The sequence below is a fragment of the Cololabis saira genome, chromosome 14, assembly GCF_033807715.1.
Source record: "Cololabis saira isolate AMF1-May2022 chromosome 14, fColSai1.1, whole genome shotgun sequence".
NCBI lineage: Eukaryota > Metazoa > Chordata > Actinopteri > Beloniformes > Belonidae > Cololabis > Cololabis saira.
The window spans coordinates 10634521-10657568 of NC_084600.1; the positions used below are offsets into that span (position 1 = coordinate 10634521).

Consider the following 23048-nt stretch of genomic DNA (forward strand, 5'->3'; position numbering starts at 1 on the left):
TTCAAATGTTATTTTATTGTCTGAAAAATGGTTCAAATATGTTATTTTGTTCTTTGAAAAATTTTAAATTTGTTTTGTTGATGAGAAAATATGTTTCTCTATTTTTCTTATTTTTGTGAGGGGGGATATATATTGTTTTTCGGCACTACCTTGTTCTCTATAGCTGATAGAACATGAATTACTCCTATGTGGGCTCAATAAAGTTCTTATTTTTGCCATCTGAGAAAATTAAATATATTATATTTGGTGCCTAACTGTTTCTCAAGTATATTAGTGCGTGTGTGAATGAATAAATGAGACGTAAAACGGAAATTTCTTTGTAGAAAGGTGCTTTATGAAAATAAGTCCATTCACTTGTATTAGTTTACAGCGCAGTCTTGCCTCATCCAATATGGCGGCGTCGTTGACGTATCGCAGCAGCGGGCAAGAACACTCGATGGGGCGTCTACGTATATATGTCTATGGGGCCAACCCCTGAGTTTAAAAAAAAAACAAAAACCATCTGTTTGGGAGCTCATCCGTTCCTATACTTCAACTCTCTTGGCTTGGATTTAACCCAGCAGACACTAGAAGAGTCATCATAGTCAACATCTCTAGGTAGAACACCAGAGGAAACGACACATAAGAAAACTCTGAAGACATCAGGTAGAAAAGTTGATTTGCAAAGTCATGTTTCAAGTCAAGGTATTTCCTGCCAAAATATACCAAATATGCAACATTAAGATGTAATTAGGTTGCCAACCGTGTCACTAAGTAATCACTCGGGGAGGAGTCTCTGCACAGCTTTGGGGGACGTGGACTGGGGCGTACGTACTTAGCGATGCAGTACGGATATTGTCCAAAAAAGGAAGTGCAAACAATGTCTATAAAGTGTGTTTGTTGAGGAAGTTGTAAGGGGGAAGGGGGAAAGGGGGTATGAGCAAAAAACATGGCCACCACCCCCCTTTTACTCATCAAGGTGCTGAGAGGGGCGATTCTCTGGAGGGCGAGCCCGAGATATCCTCAGGGGGGAAAACTGTGAGGGTGCAGGCTCGAATCCCGCCCAACGACTCGGGCAGGTCGAACACTTTGTGCCATTCGTCTTTCTCCGGGTCGTACTTCTGTACGATCTCCACCATGCAGCGATTGTTCCAGGAGTATCCGCCCACCACGTAGATCTTGTTCTCGAACACGGCCACGCCCACGTCGCTCTGCCCCCGCAGCATGGCGGCGATGGGCGTCCACAGGTCCAGGGCGGGGGAGTAGTACTCGCAGCTCAGCACGTCGTCGTAGTCGCTGGTGCCGCGGAAGTGGTTGCCCCCGATCACGTACAGGCGGTCGCCCACCGTGCACATGCAGTGCAGGCCGCGCACCGTTGTCATGGGCGCCTTCTGAGTCCATTTGTCTGCGTCCGGGTCGAAGCACATCAGCTCCTTCTGAAAAGTGTCGTGAGTGATTCCACCTGCGGCGAGAGAGAAAGAGAAGGATGAAGCCCCACACTAGGGATGGGCGGTATGGACTAAAAAATGTATCACGATAATTTCTGGCATTTATCCCGATAACGATAAAAATGAGGATGAAAAAAAATACCAATTCAACTCCACCTTTGTAACTATAAATCTATCACCACATTCAGTCTTTGGAGCCCCCAAAACACTGCTCTAAAAGATACTAAATACTACTAAACTACACCAATTAAATTGAATTGATAAAAACCAATTAAATGAGTCCACCTGTACTGCAAAACTGGAATGACTCAGATCCGCCATGTTTGTTACACAAAAACCTCATCAACTGGAATTCATTCTTTCTTTCTTTCTTTCTTTCTTTCTTTCTTTCTTTCTTTCTTTCTTTCTTTCTTTCTTTCTTTCTTTCTTTCTTTCTTTCTTTCTTTCTTTCTTTCTTTCTTTCTTTCTTTCTTTCTTTCTTTCTTTCTTTCTTTCTTTCTTTCTTTCTTTCTTTCTTTCTTTCTTTCTTTCACGCACACGTACGTTGTGCGTGGATTTTACGCAGAACCATAAATCAGCTTCACACAAAAACATCGTCAACGGAAATTTATCGTTTTTACCGCGAGATGACAAATTCTTAGGTGATTCTTGCTAACAGCTTTTCACGCAGCTACACTTAGCAAACCAAACAGGTATCTTGATTCCACAACCAGAGATAAAGAGGGGTAAATCCACAAAAGGATTGCGCGGCTTTTGCGGCCGCTAAACCGGTGCAAATGAGACAAAAAGGCAAAAGCATGAGTTTGAAAAGTGGGGGGGGGCATGTCCCCCCTGTTCCCAGTGGAAATTGCGCCCTTGTGCCTCACGGCATTTTAACACTGGAAACAGCTCCGCTCACTTACTCAGACAAGTGCAAATTGCACTCAGCCGCAAAACTTTATGGCCGTGTTTGCGCCGGTATATCATTAGAGCAAAATCTTTTGTGAATAGGACCTTAAAGCGGGGCAAATTGCGGGCGCAAATGCGGCGCAATTCACAGCGCTATTTGCGGGCGCAATCTATTCTTTGTGGATTTGGCCCAGAGTGCGCAAACCCAAAAAGAAGTTTGTCCCAGTTTTGGGGTTTTATGATTAAGCGGCAGGTGACGCCCTGATTCATAGTTTATGTAAACAATTAAACTAAGTTGTATGGTATCAGAGTCCTGTCCAGGTGGATGTGGAGCCCTAGCCGGCTCTGCTTATTCTAGACGTCTTTCTGATGCGGTTCTAGGAGGATTCACCTCCCATTGCTGTTTTCCCTCCACAAGTGCTGTGAAACTTTAGTTGTCTGTGAAACTGGCCTCTATAAAGCTCAAAGGACAAACCCGAGAACTAGGACTAAACTACTCTCGGACCAGAATACCTTGATGTCTAGTAATGTACATTTTCAGGACTTAAACAAACAAAACTGGAAGGACATTCATTTTAATTTACTTGAATATTGCTGTACCGTTTGATCTACTTGTCCTTTCCAAATAAAGAACCAATTATAAAACACTTCTTTCTATGATACAGAGACGTTAAACAAACTCAATCACCAAGGAACAGATTAAACGCTAATTATACAAACTAAAGCCAGGCCTGCAGCGTTTTTAGCTTCCTTCCTAAACTGTGAAATAATAACGTTTATTGCCAGCACTCAGTACAAAGTGGAACAGCATCGCTGTTAACATGTGCACAAACAACCTGCAGACGCCACAAGCTGCGGAAAACTGGGGATGAAAAAATATGTATATTAAAAACAGGACATGTCTACAGGGAAGGCTTAAAATAAAGAGGAACACAATCCCAGCATGCATTTGGGTGGAAGCCAGTCCAGCCCTCCCCCTGAGGCAGAGTGACTGGGAGCAAATGCAGTGAAGATTTGCAGAGCCGTGCAGGCAGGACCCCTCGTCTGCTTCATTGTTGTGTATTCAGCTGCCGTGACTCAGATCCGGGTGCTCCACCTTAAGGGCCAATCCCCATACACCCCCTACTTTCTACCACTAGCCCTCCCTCACTACCACTACCCCGAAAAAAGAAGCCACAGATTTTAGGGCACTTGAAATCTTCCCAGGGGTCTGTCCCAATACTCCCACTACTCCTACTTTCAGCACCACCCATAAAATCAGGAAGCTGAGAGCTAAAAGCTGTTTTAATTTCAGCTGTAGCGCTGTTAATATGCCACTTTATTAAGTTTTAATATTTTTTCAGGCGTGAAAGTAACCATTAAGATCCCCAACCTGGGCTCAGTTTATCCAAATAACGCCTGTTAAGAAATTTGATCTGATGTTTTCGGAGAAGATAAGAGCCGCCGGTCCGGGGAGCAGCAGCAGCAGCAGCTCACGTACAGACGTGATCGCCGGGTCAACCTGCGCCGTCGTCCCGGGGGAGAAACCTGCAGCTCTGTGGAGAATTACCTCTGACTGAAATAAATCATTTAGGAAGATAAATGTTGGTTTAATAGATGAAATCTAACAGTTGTAGCTACGCCTGTTAAGAAATTTGCTCCGAAAATGTTGGGATTTCTGCCTGCCGGCTCCAGAGCTGATTTATGGGTCTGCGTTAAATCGACGCAGAGCCTACGGCGTAGGGTACGGCGTACGCCGCACGTCGCCGCGTAACCTACGCGTAGGCTCTGTGTTGGTGTAACGCGGAACCATAAATCAGCCTTTATTATGGCGTGATCTTCGCAACAACGGGCAAACAAGTGATTATGTACATTCACTGAGTGAATATTATGAAAGTAAAATATATATTTCTCACTAGAAATGTAATCAAAATGCATTTTTATGCAGAAACTAACTCAAAATATAGATTTTATTCACTTAAAAAATAAGAAATGTCCGCCATGTTTTTTTTTTTTGATTCAGTCCACAAATGACGACGAAAAGCATTCTGGGAAATTTTTCTGTCCCTAGATCAAACTAGTGAGCATCTGAAATCTCTCGATCCGTAGGGACAGATTCATAGCCACTACACTCGTTTTCGTCACTACACCTAGGTGAAAAGAGGAATTGGGACACCACTACCCTCACGGGAACGCGCAACATTTAGGGGTAGGGCTGAAAACTAGGGGTAGGGGGGGTATTGGGACACGGCCTAACTCATCCAACCCCAGACAGCCTGACTGCCATCTATTTTGTTCAACCAAGAACTGCATGGAGCATGTCTGCTATTTAAACCCCGACAAGAGAACAGTACCAGAGTCAAAAACAAAAAAGGGCCCTTGTAAAGCCTCCCCAGGGGCCCTGCTGCTATTCTGATTCAGTGCAAGGACTCTGGCCTTTTCCCTGATACAATTATGTCTAATCAGCATCCCAGTATCTCCACGTCTAATCCGTGCCATTAGTGGGACACAGAGCGGATGGGTTTTTGCCAAATTGATCTAGTTTCAGAGAAAGACTAAAAGCCTCTACCTTTCTTTAGACAGTGCAGGACAGACTGTTATTGTTTGTTTTGTAATGAAACATAGCTCATGCTATATACGTCAGAACATTTCCCTGTACAGCTGTGTATGTGGCTGTAAAACAACTGTAGGATTGTCTTGAAGCAATGATCTGGGAGAATCAGTGGCAGCACACTGGGGACACTGAAGAGACGAGGAAGAATTGACAAGGCAAGGGAAAAACGGAAGTTCAGCACTTTCTAGAAATATCCTTTAATGATCATGAGTGTCCAGGGTTGGAATCCTCTATAAATATCCCCCTTTAATGATCACCACTTGTCTCCGGCGTTACATCCTTCATGCTATGCACAACCACGTTATGGTAAGTATTGATCAGCTCTACTGAAGGAAGGGTGGAGACATGGAGCTCTGCAAGAGAGCGTCTGAAAACATTTGATTTAATTATTCTTTCCTCCTACTCAATTTGCACTTTTGAGAGCAACTAGGAAAAAAACACAAGTGGCTATCATTTACATCCCCTCATTCTGTGTTATTCATGGAGGCAGTTTTCACACATCCACTGCAGAGAATTCACACGTGTGTGTGAGGCGAGTTATTTCTACGTTGAATGCGTCAGCGATGTCTGGATGGAGAGCTCAGTCGGTGGGGCACGATGCAAAAACAGCTCTGGACAAATGTCAGAGTTTTGCTTACAGCATCACCGGGAATCACAGACGAGGACATCTGCTTACTTTTCAGGATGATGGCTTTATTTATCTCTTTTTTCGTAATATTACGATTATTAATACACAGTTTGAAAGTGTCGTACAGGGAAGGGTGACTGCAGACAGACTTTCCCAATAGCCACATCAGTATCAGTGAATGTGATATTTCCCAAAAATATTAGAGGGAAGGGAAAGAAAATCTTTTAAATTGACTCAAGTAACAGCTTTCTGTCTGTAATGATGATTTACAGTAAAAGCCAGTAAGTTATTGGAGATATTCACCCCACTCGCCCTCCATGAATCCAGACTTGTGAGCCAGAATGATAAAGCAAAATGTTTATTATATAAAATGTAAACTCCAATAAGATCAAATCAATTCAAATAATGAGACCCTCTACTATGACAAGCAGGATTTCTTCTAGAGCTGGTCTGAGCTTGTGGGTGGGAAGGGGCCTGGTAAAGGCGAGGTTCATAGAAAGAGGAACAGAGCAATGGACACAAATACAGATAATGAGAACATGGTTCCTATAGAGGAGCAAAAACATCCGCAACTAGTGGAGAAGACGGGATAACAGACGATTATGGGCTTAAATTAAAGTCAGTTGGACTTGACAGTGACCCGTACAGTTACCTGAAGAACCAGTGGTCCATGGACATTAATATTTGGTACAGTTACCAAGAACCAGTGGTCCATGGACATTAATATTTGGTACAGTTACCAAGAACCAGTGGTCCATGGACATTAATATTTGGCCACAAATCCAGTTTCCTGATATTTATATGTACTTAATTTCTACACCGGGGAAATACACGAAGCAAAGCTTGAAGGCGTACAAAAGTCTTGACGCTTGGTCCGACTTCAAGGCAGGATTTGTTGTAGAAATTAAAGTGATGAGGACACTGAACTTTATGATTTGACCGTTTAACGTTAGCTACCCAAAAATCCAACATTACCTGATACAAAATGGGAACCGCAAATCCACGTTTCGGGGCCTGGAATCCAGTTGTTTCTGTGAATTGCAGCGATCCATTTGTCTCTCTTAAGCTTATTTTTCGGCAGTCTGTAAAACGATAACTCTGATTTCTTGCTAAATCTATGAGTACAGTCGATCACACAACAGCTCTTTCCCATTTTAGATGTTTTCCAGTTGCTCAAACTGAAAGTTTACGCTGACACTCAGTCTTTCTGCCACTCGGTCTTTCTGACACTCGGTCTTTCCGACACTCGGTCTTTCCGACACTCAGTCTTTCTGAGACTCAGTGGGCGTAACCGGCTGTGAAGTCGCATCTGTGCCGTCATGCTCATTCTCTCTATTGAACAACGTTCTCGAGTGCAGAGCAATAACTTGAAGGAAATGGAGCGTCTATGATAATACCCAAAAATGCTTGTTGACTGATGGCTCCCTGCCAATGTGCCAAAGCTCAAGGGGATCTACGGAGACGAGAAGCACCGAATCCCAAAGCCCAGGTGTGCAAAGCTTGCCATGTCCCATCACGCCCTAGAAATTACTGCCAGAGATAATCGAATCTCCCGAGTAAACAGCTGAAATTCTGATGTCAATGAGATGTACATTTATGGGTCAATGACGAATAAGGATTTTCAACAGGTCCATTTTAAAATAATAATAAAAAAAAAGAATATCTATTGCAGTAGTTCAAACATTAAGAATGTTGTGTACACAAAAATTCATATAAAAATTTTAAATTAAGTGATTTTTGTCAAGATGAATTGGCACTAGCCTTAAAAAAGTAATGTGGTGCAACCATGATTCATATTAAAATTAATTAATTTACTTAACATCTTGTTTTTACAAGTTTTCAGTATTATACAAAAATGGTTATTTTAATGGTAGCGCCACATGATATTTCATAAAATGGACGTCATCAGTCAAACTTTGTTTGTATATTATGATGGAAATATAAATACAAATGTGTTGCAATCTTACACACTACAAGATACTTCTGAAATCATGCCAGATAGGTCAGAAGATTGATTTAAAAAACATTTAGAGTGATTTCAAAAAAAGTTTTCGAAACAAGAGTCATGGTCAGACGGTCGCACCACATGACATTTTGACGCTTAAAACAACAAAATCCCAAATAACTAGTATTTTTTGTAAAATTCAAGTGAGTCCATATGTGGGACAGGTAGTTCATATATATGGTATTTTTTTTATCCATTTAAACCTTTTTTGAAATGGAAAAAAAATCTGTTTTTCAGAAAATATAGGCGTCACGTCATTGACCCTTATACTGTTAAGAAATGACAATTGATGGTCAAACGGCTGTGAGCTGTGGAAAGCTTCAGTTTAGTACGAGCTTTTATAAGCGCCCAAACTGCTGAACTCGTCTTCAACTGTTGGATAATAATGCTGCGGACCGCAGGCAGCGCAGCTCTGCACTGGCTCAGTCCTGGCGTCTGAACTCTGACACGCCGCTGCAGCTGTGATGGTCCGTTGGCTGAGTGCATTTGTCAGGTTCAGCCAGCTGACAGAATACCTTCAGACAGCTCGGCAGCGCAGCCGGAGAACATGAGCTGATGTGCTGTGACAGAACGGCTCTCCAGCACGGGTCACCTTGCACAGCGAGCCTGTAACCCCTGGAAGTCCGAGTCCTGCAGTCAGGGCCCCACGGCAACAAAAGCCCTCCGATGGCTACCTTCATTCCTACGTTAAAAACAGCCAACTGGATTCAGAAAACTACTTGACCAGCATTATCATGCAATAATACAGGTCAGTTTTCTTCACGCATATTTTCAAATAACACAAATGCAAAAAACAACTACATTCACTGAAGCATGAAGCCCAGCAGTTCATGTGTTTGTCATGGAAAATGTTATATAATTAAAGCTGTTTATGTGAACAATGAAGGCCATCATCTGGAGTTTCTGGACAGAATTAGGTATTATCCTTGCAAATACGTGGAGTGATAACCTGACGATAAATCCTGCACTATAATATCCGTTTTAGGAGTACAACTGTGGAACTCATTACACAACGACCTTAAACTAGCAAACTCAATACAAGATATTATTCAAAGCAAAGGTAATGGACACATATATAGGAGCACAATAAGCAAACAAAGAAGAATGTACACATGCATGAGATAAAATGACAACTTAAATAGGTTTTGTCGGTTTCCTTAGCATCTTTTCACTTTCTGTTTTCAGAGCTATCATCATTATTATTATCATTATTATTGCTATTATTATTATTATTATTATTACTATTATTATTATTATTATTATTATCATCATCGTCATTATTGTTATTGTTATTATTATTATTATTATTATTATTTTGTGTAGACTTATGATACTTCATTTGTTCTTTTTGTATATTCTATTCAGTTAAAAGGTGGGCAAGATAAGCTTTATGCTTCAAGCCCAGATCTTTTCGGTCAAAATAATCACAATGTTGACCGGGGGAGAACCTGTGTTATCTTGTTTGTTGATTTTTATGTTTGTGATTGACCGAAATAAATATTAACTAACTAACTATTCAGTTTTTAGGCCACCGTACCAGGGTTTTTGGTTTTAAATGGGTTTTCAGTCAACAACACTTTTCAGGCTTTGATGGTTTCCTCAACACAACTCGACATTTGATGCACGATCCAGGCTTGGACTCACTCACTACGTTTACATGCAGTCAAAATTGGGGTTAAGGTCAATATTCCAGTTACTGAAACATTCGGAATAATCTGTTTCCATGCAAACAGGGTTATCCCTGTATACATGGTAATTGTAATCATTTCTCGATCAAACCAGCGACGCACGGAGAACGTCATGACGCAAATCCTGTCATTTACGCTTCTTCTTCCTGTAATCCAAAACAACAACAATAACAGCAGCACGGCGGATAATGAACAGCTAGGGCTGGGTGATATATCAAGTGTACTCGATGTATCTCGGCTTCTACTCTGTGTGATGTACAAAATGACTATATCGTGAATATTCAAGTATACATTGTCACGCATTTGCTTTTAGCCGCAGGCATTAAATTACAGGCTTTTCTCACTCGTCTCGTCTCTCCTTCTCAGAGATAAAACAAGTGCACCTAGTTACACACGTCAGTCACATACGTGCGTGCATCGTCATACGCCCAGCAGGAAGGAAGCGGCAGCAGGTGCTAATGCTAACGAATGGAGGGGGACGTGAGTTCCACCTAACTTTCCCAAACTCTGCCTTGTTTCAAAGCAATATTAATATAAAAGGTGCTCTAAAGGCCCTCCTGCTCAGAGCAGCTCATCCTGGTAAAACCGGGACCAGAACATGTTCTTAGCAGATGTTCTTCAGACGGGGAGTAAATTTTTATGTTTGTGCCACTCACTGCTTAGTAACTGTTTAATAAATACAGTTTGGGTAAATTTGACTTAGTTGTGATTTCCCCCTTTTTGCATGAAAGTTTAAAATTAGCATATATTAATGTAGTATGAACAAGAATGTTTTAATGTAGACATATAGAATCATCATACTGGTGTGATTGTAGGCATGTTAATTCAAGGATAAGGCAAAATATCGAGATATATATCGTGTATCGTGACACGTCTTCCAGCGGAGCTTGATCTGGTCTGGCGTTCGTACAAATCCTGCTTCGCACAACTTTTCGCTCACCTTTTTGTAAATCTGACTATCCCGGTACTTTCTACCGTCTACAAATGCCAAAATGTTCATATCCTTCATTACATTTATGAAGTGATTAGTTTCCTCCTGGTCTTGGTTTCTCCGTGTTTATAAGAACTTCCTGGACTCAAAAGACCAAGATTCCTTGTGAACAGAGCATGTGCAGAAAACAAATTCCTGTTCCTTTTGATGGGGATATTCCGTTTGGTGTTTACATGACCCAATATTCAGTTAGAAAAGGAGTAACCCAGGGGTCATATTCAGGTTTTTAAAAACCGGAATATGAGCAAATTCCGGTTATTCAAAAGGGTTATTGGTGTTTACATGGCCGCGCGCAACCGGGTTATTGCTAATATTCCGGTTAGAAAAGGGTTATTGATGCATGGAAACGTAGTCAGTGTGTCAGCCACAAGCGCAGCAAGTCTGAACTGTGAGTGAGGAAACACTGGTGACGCTTTACAAAAGCTCTAACAACAATGCCAGCTAAAATCTGTCAAAACATTCGGTATTTTCTTGCTTGTCCTGTGCAATAAATGCTTGGATTGAAAATTAAATATCATTTTGACTTCTGTTTCTCCTGCAGTAGAGACTTTCGGGATAAAGTGTCTTTCATGTTTTTTAAATGTCACTGTTTATTGCTCCTACATTGCAGAAGGATGATGGTGCCGATGGCCAGGAGGGATTAGCAATGTCAGTTCTGCGTTACACCTCCTACACAGGCTCTAGTCCTCTTACTGTCCCAAATTCCCCTCCGTCACCAACCTTCCCCTCTTTTGTAGCATCGTTTTGGATTAGTCACGCTGCAAAACTAGGGCTCATCTCCATACCGCAGGATTTATTTTCAATCGTAGGAAGCAAACAAGTGCTGATGTGATGCCTAAAGAGCAAGCATTGAATGCCCAAAGGTTCCGTCTAAGTGTCTGCAGCGTGCGCCGAGCACTGAACCCCCACAGACTTCAAAAGCATGCTCTGTATGAAGTGGGAGGAATTACTCGCCAAAGTTATGTGTGACAGGCACACTTTCTATATGATGGAGCAACTTCAGAGGGATAAAGAATATTCAGCATAAGCAGACTGCACGAAATATAGGCTCACTTGATAACTCCATCCATCCATCCATTTTCCGCGGGGGCAGCAGTCTCAGCAGAGATGCCCAGACTTCCTTCACCCCAGACACTTCCTCCAGCTCTTCCAGGTTAGTCCGAGACGTTCCCAGGCCAGCCGAAAGACATAGTCTCTCCAGCGTGTCCTGGGTCTTCCCCGGGGTCTCCTCCCGGAGGGACATGCCTGGAACACCTCCCTAGGGAGGAGTTCCAGGCATGTCCTCCTCCCTAGGGAGGAGGGACATGCCTGTAACTCCTCCCTAGGGAGGAGGACATGCCTGGAACATCCGGTACAGATGCCCAAGCCACCTCAGCTGACTCCTCTCAATGTGAAGGAGTAGCGGCTCGACTCCGAGCTCCTCCCGGGTGACCGAACTCCTCACCCTATCTCTAAGGGAGCGTCCAGCCACCCTGCGGAGGAAACTCATCTCGGCCGCTTGTATGGGTGATCTTGTCCTTTCGGTCACTACCCAAAGTTCATGACCATAGGTGAGGGTAGGTGCGTAGATTGACCGGTGAATCGAGAGCTTCGCCTTTTGACTCAGCTCCTTCTTCACCTGACGGATAACTGCGGACGCTGCACCGATCCGTCTGTCAATCTCACGCTCCATCTTTCCCTCGCCTCGTTCCAGTGTTCCACGACCGGGACGAAAACCGCATTGTTCCTCCTGAATCCGAGGTTCAACTATCGGCCGTAATCTCCTCTCCAGTACCCTGGCGTAGACTTTCCCCGGGAGGCTGAGAAGTGTGATCCCCCTGTAGTTGGAACACACTCTCTGGTCCCCCTTTTTAAACAGAGGGACCACCACCCCGGTTTGCCACTCCAGCGGTACTGTCCCCTTCCTCCATGCAATGTCGCAGAGGCGTGTCATCCAAGACAGCCCTACGACATCCAGAGACTTGAGGTTCTCAGGGTGAATCTCATCCACCCCCGGTGCCACTGAGGAGCTTACGAACCACCTCAGTGACCTCGGCCCGGGTGATGGATGAGCACGTCCCCGAGTCTTCACCCTCTGCTTCCTCAGTGGAAGGCATGTAAGTCGGGTTGAGGAGATCCTCGAAGTATTCCTTCCACCGTCCGACGATGTCCCCAGTCGAGGTCAACAGCTCCCCACCCACACCAGTCTCACAGGCTAACATAGCCCGGTAGGACTCCTTCTTCAGTCTGACGGCATCCTTTACTTCCGGTGTCCACCACCGGGTTCTAGGATTGCCGCAACGACAGGCACCGGAGACCTTGCAACCACAACTTCGAGCTGCCACGTCGACAAAGGAGGCAGAGAACATGGTCCACTCGGACACAATGTCCCCCGCCTCCCCCGGGATCTGAGAGAAGCTCTCCCGGAGGTGGGAGTTGAAGACGTCCCTGACAGAGGGCTCAGCCAGACGTTCCCAACAGACCCTCACAATCCGTTTGGGTCTGCCCGGTCTGTCCAACTTCCTCCTCCGCCAGCGCATCCAACTCACCACCAGGTGGTGATCAGTTGACAGCTCAGCCCCTCTCTTCACCCGAGTGTCCAAGACATGCGGCCGAAGATCAGATGACACGACAACGAAGTCGATCAATGACTACGTTTACATGCAGTCAAAATTCAGGTTATTGCTAATATTCCGGTTACTGAAACATTCGGAATATTGCGTTTACATGGTAATTAATCATTCGCGATATCTGGATCAAACCAGCGACGCACGGAGAACGTGATGACGCAATTACCGTCATTTCCACTTCTTCTTCCTGTATCCTAATTCAAAACAAATGCTTCTTCACGCAACTTTTCGCTCATCTTCTTGTAAATCTCGCTATCCCCGTACTTTCTACCGTCTACAAATGCCAAAATGTTCATATCTTTCATTACATTTATGAAGTGATTAGTCTCCTCCTGGTCTTGTGTTTCTCCGTGTTTATAAGAACTTCCTGGACTCAAAAGACCAGGATTCCTTGTGAACAGAGCATGCGCAGAAAACAAATTCATGTTCCGTTTGATGGGGATATTCCGTTTGGCGTTTACATGACCCAATATTCGGGTTTTAAAAGGAGTAACCCAGGGCTCATGTTCAGGTTTTAAAAAACCCGAATATGAGCAAATTTGGGTTATTCAAAGGGGTTATTGGTGTTTACATGGCCGTAAAAAATTCGGGTTATTGCCAATATTTGGGTTTTAAAAGGGTTATTGACTGCATGTAAATGCAGTCATTGACCTCTGGTGCTTCATAACTCCAAAAATTAAAATGTAGTATTCGCCTAGAATAATACAAAGGACCTTGCATTGATTTTGTATTAGAATGGTGACCTCCTGTCACTCTCCAATTTGAAGTGGAGAAAAAGACAAAAAAAACATCTGAAGTCACTTACCTGAAATATACATATAACCGCCGTACACCGTCCCAGCGTGACCATAATGTGGCTCGTTCATTTTGGCAACATAAGTCCATTCATTTGTCCTTGGGTTGTAGCACTCCACAGTAGCTTAAAGAAAAAGATGAAGAAAAAAAGAAGAAAAGACTGTTAGTACAAAAGTAGGTCAAGACGCAACTAAGGAGGACAAATAGCAGCAAATGAGGCCTTGGAGGGTCTCGGCGTGGGAGCTAAAACACGGATATAAATACAGAGTACACATCCCCACTAGCTGAATGCACTGACTGCACAGGAAATAAGGAAATTTTTAGATCCTTTATCTGGATCTGCCTCAGGATGGTTTTCGCAAAATCTGAGCAAACCAAGAACAGGGACACTGAAATTCAAGAGTGATGATTATGGCGGAGTGACTGGTGTCTACGAGATAAAAAGCAGGAAGCGTCAACCCTGTAAAGCTTATCCAATGCTTGTAAAGGTCACTGGGCTGAAAACCAGTTGCAGTAAGAGACGCACACATAAAAACACCATGGCTAACATGAGGAGAAGTTGTTGTCATTACTGGAACATGGAGGGGCATGCATGGCGACCCTCTTGTTGGTTGTCAACGTATAAATGAAGGATTATAAGCTTTCAATTCCATAAGCAGGAGGTAATGAACAAAATATCTTGTTTTTATGCTGCCTATACATTGGTAAAATTTAATAGATTTATATTGCCCAAAGGAAATAAGAGATACCAAGTGACAAAAAAAGAATGAGACATTGTACTTTGATAATAAATAGATAAATAAGTAGGCTCTGGACCACAATGACCATTATAGGACTAGAATAAAAGTAACCCTGGTCAAGGCAGAGCACAAAATAGTCAAGGCACTCAGCCGCACAAGACCACAAATGCACTGGATCATAATTAATTCTTTCAAGTCTTGAGAGATTTTTAAGCTGTTTGAGAACTATAGAGACTGGAAGCTGAATAGGCTGAAAAGGGATTTAATTTACAGATATACTCATTTACACTGAATAACAGCCTCAGAAATATCAGATTTTCTTCTGAGCGGCTGAAAAGAGTCATATTTTTAATCAGCTGGAGTCATTTTTACACAGGTCAATAGTCAGAGACAATTCTGCAGTATAATATAGATGCATTTACAGTAACACAAATAAACTCTTCCTCTTTTTATAAAACCAATTTGTTTTCACAATAAGCCTTTGTATGCTCATTTGAAAGAAACCACAAGCCCAAAGGGGAAGGGCGATCGTGTAACCAAAAGGATGCAGCGTGTGCTCATTAAAACTGAGATTTCACTCTAAATATGCGTCTTGATGTTGTTAAACTTCCCTTTTGAAATCCAGGCATTTAGGACGCGACAATAACACCACACCCGTGTAACCCCTCCAGGGTTGAGGGGCAGGGCTCGCCCAGAAATAACAGGACTGAACCACATGCAGAGAAAACACAGAGCAATGGAAAGCTGAGAGAGGTGGAGGAGTAGACCGGCAGTGAACCGGGGGGGTGCTCTCCGGGCCGGGGTGGCCGGGGCGGGGGGCGGTGCTCTCCGGGCTAATAATAGCCCAGAAGAGAAACCAGCTCTTCTGTCTGCCTGCTGAAGCTCTATGGCTGAGTCTAAGTACTGGGTGGCACCTCTCTGTGGTCTACAGGGAGTATGTGGGTTACATAAATATACATCTGCTCTCAGAACCTCTACCAGAGAGGGAAACATTGATTCCAGACCAAACTAAATGGTGTTTCATCTGGACTGAGTCTAAGTTCATCAAACAACAGGTGAAACTCTCCCAAACTGTACAGTTTCCGGTGCATCCCTCCATCTGTGCAGCTGTTATACAGGCTTTAGTCTGCTTTAGTATTTACAACTCAGTTTCATCTACTAGAGCAGTGGTTCACAACCTTTTGTCCTTGGAACCCCATCTACTTGTGTCTAAGACCAGCCGGGCCCCGACCAGTACATACTAGCACCAAAAGAGTAAAGTGATTTGTTACAAATAAACAATAATTTACAATACAATAATTTACAATAATTGAAAAAATTAACATTAATTGTTTTTTTTTATACATTTCTCTTTGGTTTACCCTGTATACAGATGACTTTGTTTTTCTCACCTTCATTTTGTGTCTCCAATGTATAAAATATGCACAAAAAATGATTGCAAGGACATAAAATCATTTCTGAAAAATGTCTCTTTTAATATGAGAGCAAAATTTCTTAACATTTTTCCTTTAACAACCTGTCGGAGTAGTAGTATGATTAAATGTTGAATATATATATATATATATATATATATATATATATATAAAATACGTTTTAAAGTTTTTATCTTGCTAAATAATTTAGAAACATATTTTGGTCATTTTAAAATACTACCGTATTTTTCACGACCATACGGGCGCCGTGTGGAAAGGCGCACCCTCAATTTTGTGTGTCATTTCTGTATTTAAAACACACACACCGACCGAAAAGTCGCCTCTACACACATGGAGCGCCGCCTTACAACACACACACACACACAAGCATACAAGTGTGCGTATTTAAAAATAGAGCGGGAGCAAAACTTAGTTTGATTGTACTTTATTTAAGTTATTTACAGTGGTGGACAGTAACAGAGTAAATTTACTTGAGTACTGTACTTAAGTACATATCCAGAGGATTTGTACTTTACTTGAGTATTAGATTTCTTTGGTACTTATTACTCTTACTTGAATACATTTCCAAGACAAATATTTTTACTTTTACTCGAGTAAATTTCTAGGAAGGCTGAAAAGTACTCGTTACTTTCAGGTCTGCTCTTTTTTCTTCTTCCCTAAAATCCTATTGGACGCAAGCTGTTTTTGTCAAAGGAGGAGACCTATCACAGTGCACGCTCTCCACTGGGATGTACGTAAAGCGTCAAGCCTCCTCAAAACGATACCGCCAAAGTAGCCTGCGTTTGTCAAGACAGAGCCGCAACAAGTGAAGACAGACAATGGCTACGCCTGCGTCAGGAGGGGGATCCAGACTTAGTTAGATGGTGCAGGTTCATTTGGTTTCAGTTCATGATTGTTAATAAACTCTGCATCATCTGCTGTCCTCTTATGATCCCATTCATTTGATTTGTTTTTGGTGTTTCTGCAGGTTTTATATAACATTGTGGTTCTAAAAGCAGCACATCAGGTTTCAAAGAGTTAATTCTCAGACACAAGAGTTAAAAGATCCTTAAATTAATTTAGAAAAAATATAGTAATTCACTGATGTGGAAAATAAGAAATTTACTCTTACTCTTACTCTTACTTTTACTTAAAGTAAATTTAAAAGCATTTACTTTTGGATACTTAAGTACCTTTAAAAGCAAGTACTTTTCTACTCTTACTCGAGTAATATTTTGACTGAGCTACTTTTACTTGTAACGGAGTAAATTTTGACCAGTAGTATTTGTACTCTTACTCAAGTACTGGGGTCGAGTACTCTATCCACCTTTATTTATTACATAAATCAGTTGTCAGGACTCAGCGTGTCGGGCTTCATCCGAGTCTGATCGCGCTGAGACTGGGAGAACTGATCAGCGCTGGGACGGGCACAAGCTCGCTGCTCTCTGGTCGTGCTGAGCAGCCGAGTCACTTTCCGATGCCGGCTTTTGCGAAAACACTCCAGCCCAACCACAAAGATATGAACCCTCTCCTGTCCAACCTCCACACCTCGGACTGCAGACCGGCCCACAGCAGCAACACTGGGGGGGGCTGATCTCAGGAGGGGACGAGACGCCTCCAGAGACCAGGTCCTGCAGCTGTCTAACAACCTGACCCTGAACGCCTGCTCCTCCCGACCCCCCCCCGCCCCCCTCCCTCAAGCCATCACCAGAGACCCCCCCCCAATCCTGCCCAGCACCTGCTGGACCTGCCCCCCTCCGGGACCAGGACAAACAGACTCAAAAACAGTTTCTTTTACTCATCTTGCACTTTATATGGAGGACCAGGACTTGCGATGAAGCACCTGGAATTTCGTTGCTATGCAATATGAACAATGACAATAAAGAATCTTGAATGGTAATGACGTGGTAATAGTTTGCTCACACGCTCATTAAACTTTCCTCTCCATGCTACTGCTTGATGTTAAATCTTTAAAATCATACAATATGTTATGGCAATCTATCCTCAAAAAATGCCATGTGAGGGAATTTGAAGCCATTTCCAACTCATGCTGGTTCCGAAAGAAGTGGTCCGACAGGGAGCTGCGTTCAACACTTTATTTTGCATGTGCAAAGCCTCAGAAAACACCTACAAAAAACTGGGTGCTGACGAGCCGGTGTATTATCAAAAACAAGAACACAATAAGCTGCTGGTGATAGAACAACCATATGGACCCACACAAACTCTGTGCACGGTTGAAAAACTGTGTGGCTTCCCCTGCGCCTGATCACCTGTGTCTCCCATATCTAACCTCTTATTGACAATTACCTCCCATGCCCACAGGTGCGCAGGTGATGTAATGACAACTTCCACCCACACATACATACACACACAGCACAACTCGGAATTGGCTACAACACAATATTCTAGGAAACATTCCACAACAAAGTAGGGGACGTGAACCTACCGAGCTCCCCGGCAGCGTTCCTCCCCCCGACGGCGTACAGGTGTCCCTTGAGTGCACTGAGGTGGAAGAAGGTCCGTTTCTCATTAAGGCATGCCACCTGCATCCATTTGTTGTAGCGAGGGTCGTACCGGAATACAGTGTCCACTGCCGTTTTGCCTTTGGTGTCGTAGTTGCTTTGGCCACCCACAACATAGAGAAAGTTCCCGATGACGGCGATGCCGTGCTGGTACCGCGGTGCGTCCATGGGGGCCAGGGCCTTCCACTCGTGAGCCTTCTCGTCGAAGAGGCGCAGCTCCTTGCTCACCACGAGCTGCTGGCGCAGGACGCCCCCCAGGGTGACCAGGTGGGCGCTGTCCGAGCGAATGGCTGTCCGTTCAGACTGCATGACCGGCTGCATGTAGGGCATCATTTGGTAATTGCTAGCTTCCAGCAGGAGGTTGACGCAGGTGTTGTCCGTGCGCATGAAGTCCACCGTCTGCACGTGATTGATGAGCTCCTGGGGGTTCATGAGGGGGAAGCGGATGTTCTTCATGAGCTTTGCGGCGTAGTCCATGCGAGCGTCTTCGTAACGCAGCCAGCGGCACGCGGCTTTGAACAGGTCCAGCTCAGAGCAGTGCTTCAAGCTGTTGCTGGACAGCACGAAGGCCAAGCGTTCAAAGGGCAGCTTCACAAACTCTCCTGTGCCCAGCAAGGAGGGGAAGTTCTTCAGGATGAAGTTGTTGACGTATTTGTCCACCTCTGTCAGGTTGTATGTGTTGGCAATGCGTCCCACCTCTACGCAGTTGTCGAGAGAAACCTGGAAAGGAAGAGAAGTGAAAGTCTTGTAACTGTAACTTAGACTTATAGGACTGCAGCTTTTCAGCTTGTGCTTAGAAGTCTACTAATAAAAGATCATATCCCAGTTACAAACACTGAATATTACGGAAGAGTATTAGGGCCAGGGAGGAGAAAAATAAAAATAATATTTTAGAGGAGGAAGATTTTTTTTTTTTCATTATGCACTTCTAGAAAAAAGTCGAAATGTTGAGAAAAAAGTCAATTTCGTGAATAAAGTTGAAATGTTGAGAAAAAAGGTGAAATTTCGATTTTATTCATGAAATTTCGACTTTTTTCTCGAAATTGTATTTCAACATTAATCTCGACATTTCGACTTTTTTCTCAACATTAGGCTACGACTTTTTTCTCGAAGTGCACAATAAAAAAAAATCTTCCCCTAAATATTTTTTCTCCTGCATGGCCCTAATACTCGATACTTGATATTTGGCATGCTGTTAGGTATGGACATAAGGTTTTCAAAAACCACCGCAAACAAATTGTGATGCTCCCTAGAGGCCGGTTTGCAGAAAATTCTAAATGGCTCCCGCCGAAGAGACCAAAGGTCATATCTCAGCTTCTCTTAGTCCTAGATTGTTGTATATTGTCACTTTCTCTACTTTTTTGGTGCTAGGAATTTAATTCTGAAATAAATGTCCTATTTCAAGGTCATGTTGAAGTTCAAACTTAATTTTCAAGGTCATTTTTTGCACAAAAATCTCCATATCTCTAGAATGAAGTCACATAGAAAGATTATATAGGGCTCTAGGCCCCTATTTTCACCCCCAAGGAATGCAATTTTCTGTTTATTGGACAGGTCACTATCACTGTAGTGTCAATAATCTCATTGGGTGAGAACAGTGGCTTCATTCAGGCTTAAGATGAACAGAACCTCAGAACTAAGTCACAGTGAAAGAATAGGATTTTATTAAAATAATACACATTTTGAATTTTCTGCAAACCGGCCACTAGGGGGCCATCCCAATTTGTTTGCTGTTGTTTTTTAAAACCTTATGTCCATACCTAACACCATGTCAAATATCAAAAACTTCCCTCCCAGCTAATAGACCCTTTTCAAAATGAACTTTCAATGCAATTCATATCTTATCCATGTATTTTAGCACAAATTAATTTGATTAAACTGATTTTAGTGTTTTTAATATCAGGTCATTATTATTATGTCTACTTATTGGGCGGAAGTGGCTCGGGTGGTGGAGCGGGTCGTCCAATGTTGGAACCCCGCTCCCCCAGTCATCTGTTGTTGTGTCCTTGGGCAACCCCCCCCCTTGGCTCCAGTGAGGGCATCGCTGGTGTGTGAATGTGTATGAATGTTCTGTTAGGAGCATATTGGCTGCCACTTTTCCATCATACTGCCCTGGGGCAGCTGTGGCTGCTCATGTAGTTTACCATCAAGTATGAATGGAGTGAATGAACAATGCAACCATGGTGAGCGCTATGAGTGTTCTTAACTAACGGTTCTGTTTCATCGGGCTTCTTAGACAAATAGAGTATCATCAGCATAGCAATGAAAGTGTATGCCGTGATTCTGGATTATACTTCCCAAGGGCTGCATGTATGAACTAAACAAGATTGGCCCTAGCACTGAACCCTGTGGAACACCATAACAGACCTTTGATTGTTCTGAAGAAACCTCATATGTGTATATCATACACATATGACATCGATATTATAGACATGGTTACATAGATGATATAGACGTGGTTACAAAGATAATATAGATATGGTACATAGATATTATAGATGTAGTTAGATATATAATATAGACGTGGTTACATAAATAATATAGATGTGGTTACATAGATAATATAGACACACCGTTCGCTAGCGACAGTGCCCCCCCACTGGGTGCATGTAAAAAACAAACAAACATTTTTTTAATCTTTATTTTATTATTTTTTTGTTAAAAATACTAATGTTGCTCTCTTTATCAATAAAATATTAAAGATATAATGGAAGAATGGTGTGTTTATGTTTGATTGGGAAATTTACACTGCAACGGCCAAAACGTCAGATTACGTACTTGACGTAGCCTACGTTAATAACCGTTATTGACGTAGGCTACGTCAATAACCGAATTAGACGAATTAATCTGCGGTCTAGTTTTTGCTGGCGAAGATATGGACTTGTTCACTGCAGTGACACTTGTGAATAGCGCTTCTGACTGTGTGAAGACACTGCGCACAGAAAATGAATTTGCTGCGCTATGGGATCTCTGCGCTCCTCCAGTCACGGCCAGCGAGGCTGTGCCAGTGACCGGCCCCGGTCCAAGCAAGAGAAGACGCACAGTTAACAAAAACCTCCGTGAATTTGCAGTTGAAGAAACCATTGGGCAAGCACAGAGTGACAGACGAAAAGACCGAGTTCAAGAGGCTATTTTACAGTGTCATCGCTGCTGTGCAGGGAGAGATGGATGCGCGTTTTGGAGAGCGCAGCAGCGAGCTCATAGGCGCACTGGCTGCTCTGGATCCAGAGGCCGAGAATAATTTCCTGGACCCATCAAAGGTAACCCCTCTACTGGAATTAGCTGGAGCTGATGTGGTTGAATCTGAATATGCTGTGGCCCGTGAGTTCTTGGCGAAGAAAATGACCGACACCCCGGTCCCCCCCGAAGATGGAAAATGGACAATAGCCAACATCCTTCGCACATTCAACTGTGCTCTCCAGGCTATGCCGACTGTTGTCACAGCATACACCCTTGCCCTAACTTTAGGAGCTTCCACAGCAGTATGTGAAAACTCATTTTCCACACTCAAAAACTTGTTCTCGGAGCATCGGCGCAGTATACTGCACAGACGCAAGGCCCAGCTGATTCAACTCGCTTTTGAAAAGGACCTCACTCACAGGTTCAAGTCCCAGTGGAGGGATTCATTGATGAGGAGGTTCAGCTCGGAGAAACGCTGCCTCCCGCTGTGCTGACACAGGATGGACTAATAAGAGGACAGCGCTGCCTCCACTAAAAGTAGGATCAAAGTGCGTGTGCCTGTGTGTATATGTGTGCGGGCGCGTGTGCGTAATGGAAATGCATATCCATGTTGACTGTTTTAAAATGCACCCGCCGTGATGCTTTTTCAGTTTGAGAGATGATTCTGGTGTTACATCTATGTTGCATAGTCAAGTGTTTTGTGGATATTGCTTCAATGTTTTGTGGATACTGCTTTGATGTTATGCTTAAAATTGAGAGGAATTATGCTATATAGGGTATATAGCTGGGCATATTTGCTGTTGGTTATGTTTAACGTGATGCTTACGTGTATCAGTGTTGCGCGAATATATGGCTGAAGTAATGGTGCCCCCCCATGCAGTTGATATGCCCCCCTTAAGACTGAGGTCTGGCGACGGGTCTGAATATAGACATGATTACATAGATATTATAGATGTGGTTACATAGATAATATAGACGTTACATAGATAGTATACACATATGACATTGATATTATAGACATGGTCACATAGATGTGATAAAAATCTAATCCATTATTTCTTTTCTTTTAAGACAGTGACCCAAAAAACAAAAAACAAAAAAAAACTTACCCCAGAAATGAGAAAAACCTTGCAAAAGTCCAGCACAGGAAGAATCTGTAAGAAGCTGGCAGCCTCAAGAGTATCTTGCAGGTTCTCCATGTTGAGGGACAACTTTGCCGTGTAGATGAAGTCAATGATCTTTTTCAGGCCTATTCTGTTCACTCCGTGAAGTTTGATGCACATCAAATCCTGCTCTTTCATCCCACCTGCATCAGGACAGAGTGATGGATTAACTAACGTCATCTTACCCTGGAGACAAACAAATACTGTAAAAGTCAAAAAAAGAAAAGCTAAAAATAGGAATAGTTATGCAGCCTTTACAGGCAAATATCAGCCAAAGGTTTTTAAGAGTAAAACAGCCTGTACATACTGTTCTCATTGTTGAACTTGTGCCGTGACATATTTTTTATAGCAACTCTCAAAATGCATTCGCTACTGAAAAAACCGAGATCCCAATAATCCTCTTGCAC

The 23048-nt window shown here is 43.0% G+C and overlaps 1 protein-coding gene across 3 annotated transcripts in view; it reads right to left on the minus strand.

Annotated features, from left to right (window-relative positions):
* Positions 1 to 373: 373 nt before the first annotated feature.
* Positions 374 to 23048, minus strand: part of klhl13 (kelch-like family member 13) — a 57117-nt gene continuing 34442 nt past the window's right edge. For 2 of the 3 annotated variants that reach the window (XM_061739648.1, XM_061739645.1), the window contains 4 exons: positions 22588 to 22784; positions 18223 to 19018; positions 13635 to 13748; positions 374 to 1441 (listed from right to left, as the gene is read on the minus strand). In XM_061739648.1, coding sequence (XP_061595632.1) covers positions 954 to 1441; positions 13635 to 13748; positions 18223 to 19018; positions 22588 to 22784 — 1595 coding nt within the window. In that variant the 3' untranslated portion in view covers positions 374 to 953. Of the gene's footprint in view, positions 1442 to 13634; positions 13749 to 18222; positions 19019 to 22587; positions 22828 to 23048 lie in introns of all 3 variants that reach the window. The other variant, XM_061739647.1, reaches the window with a different exon arrangement.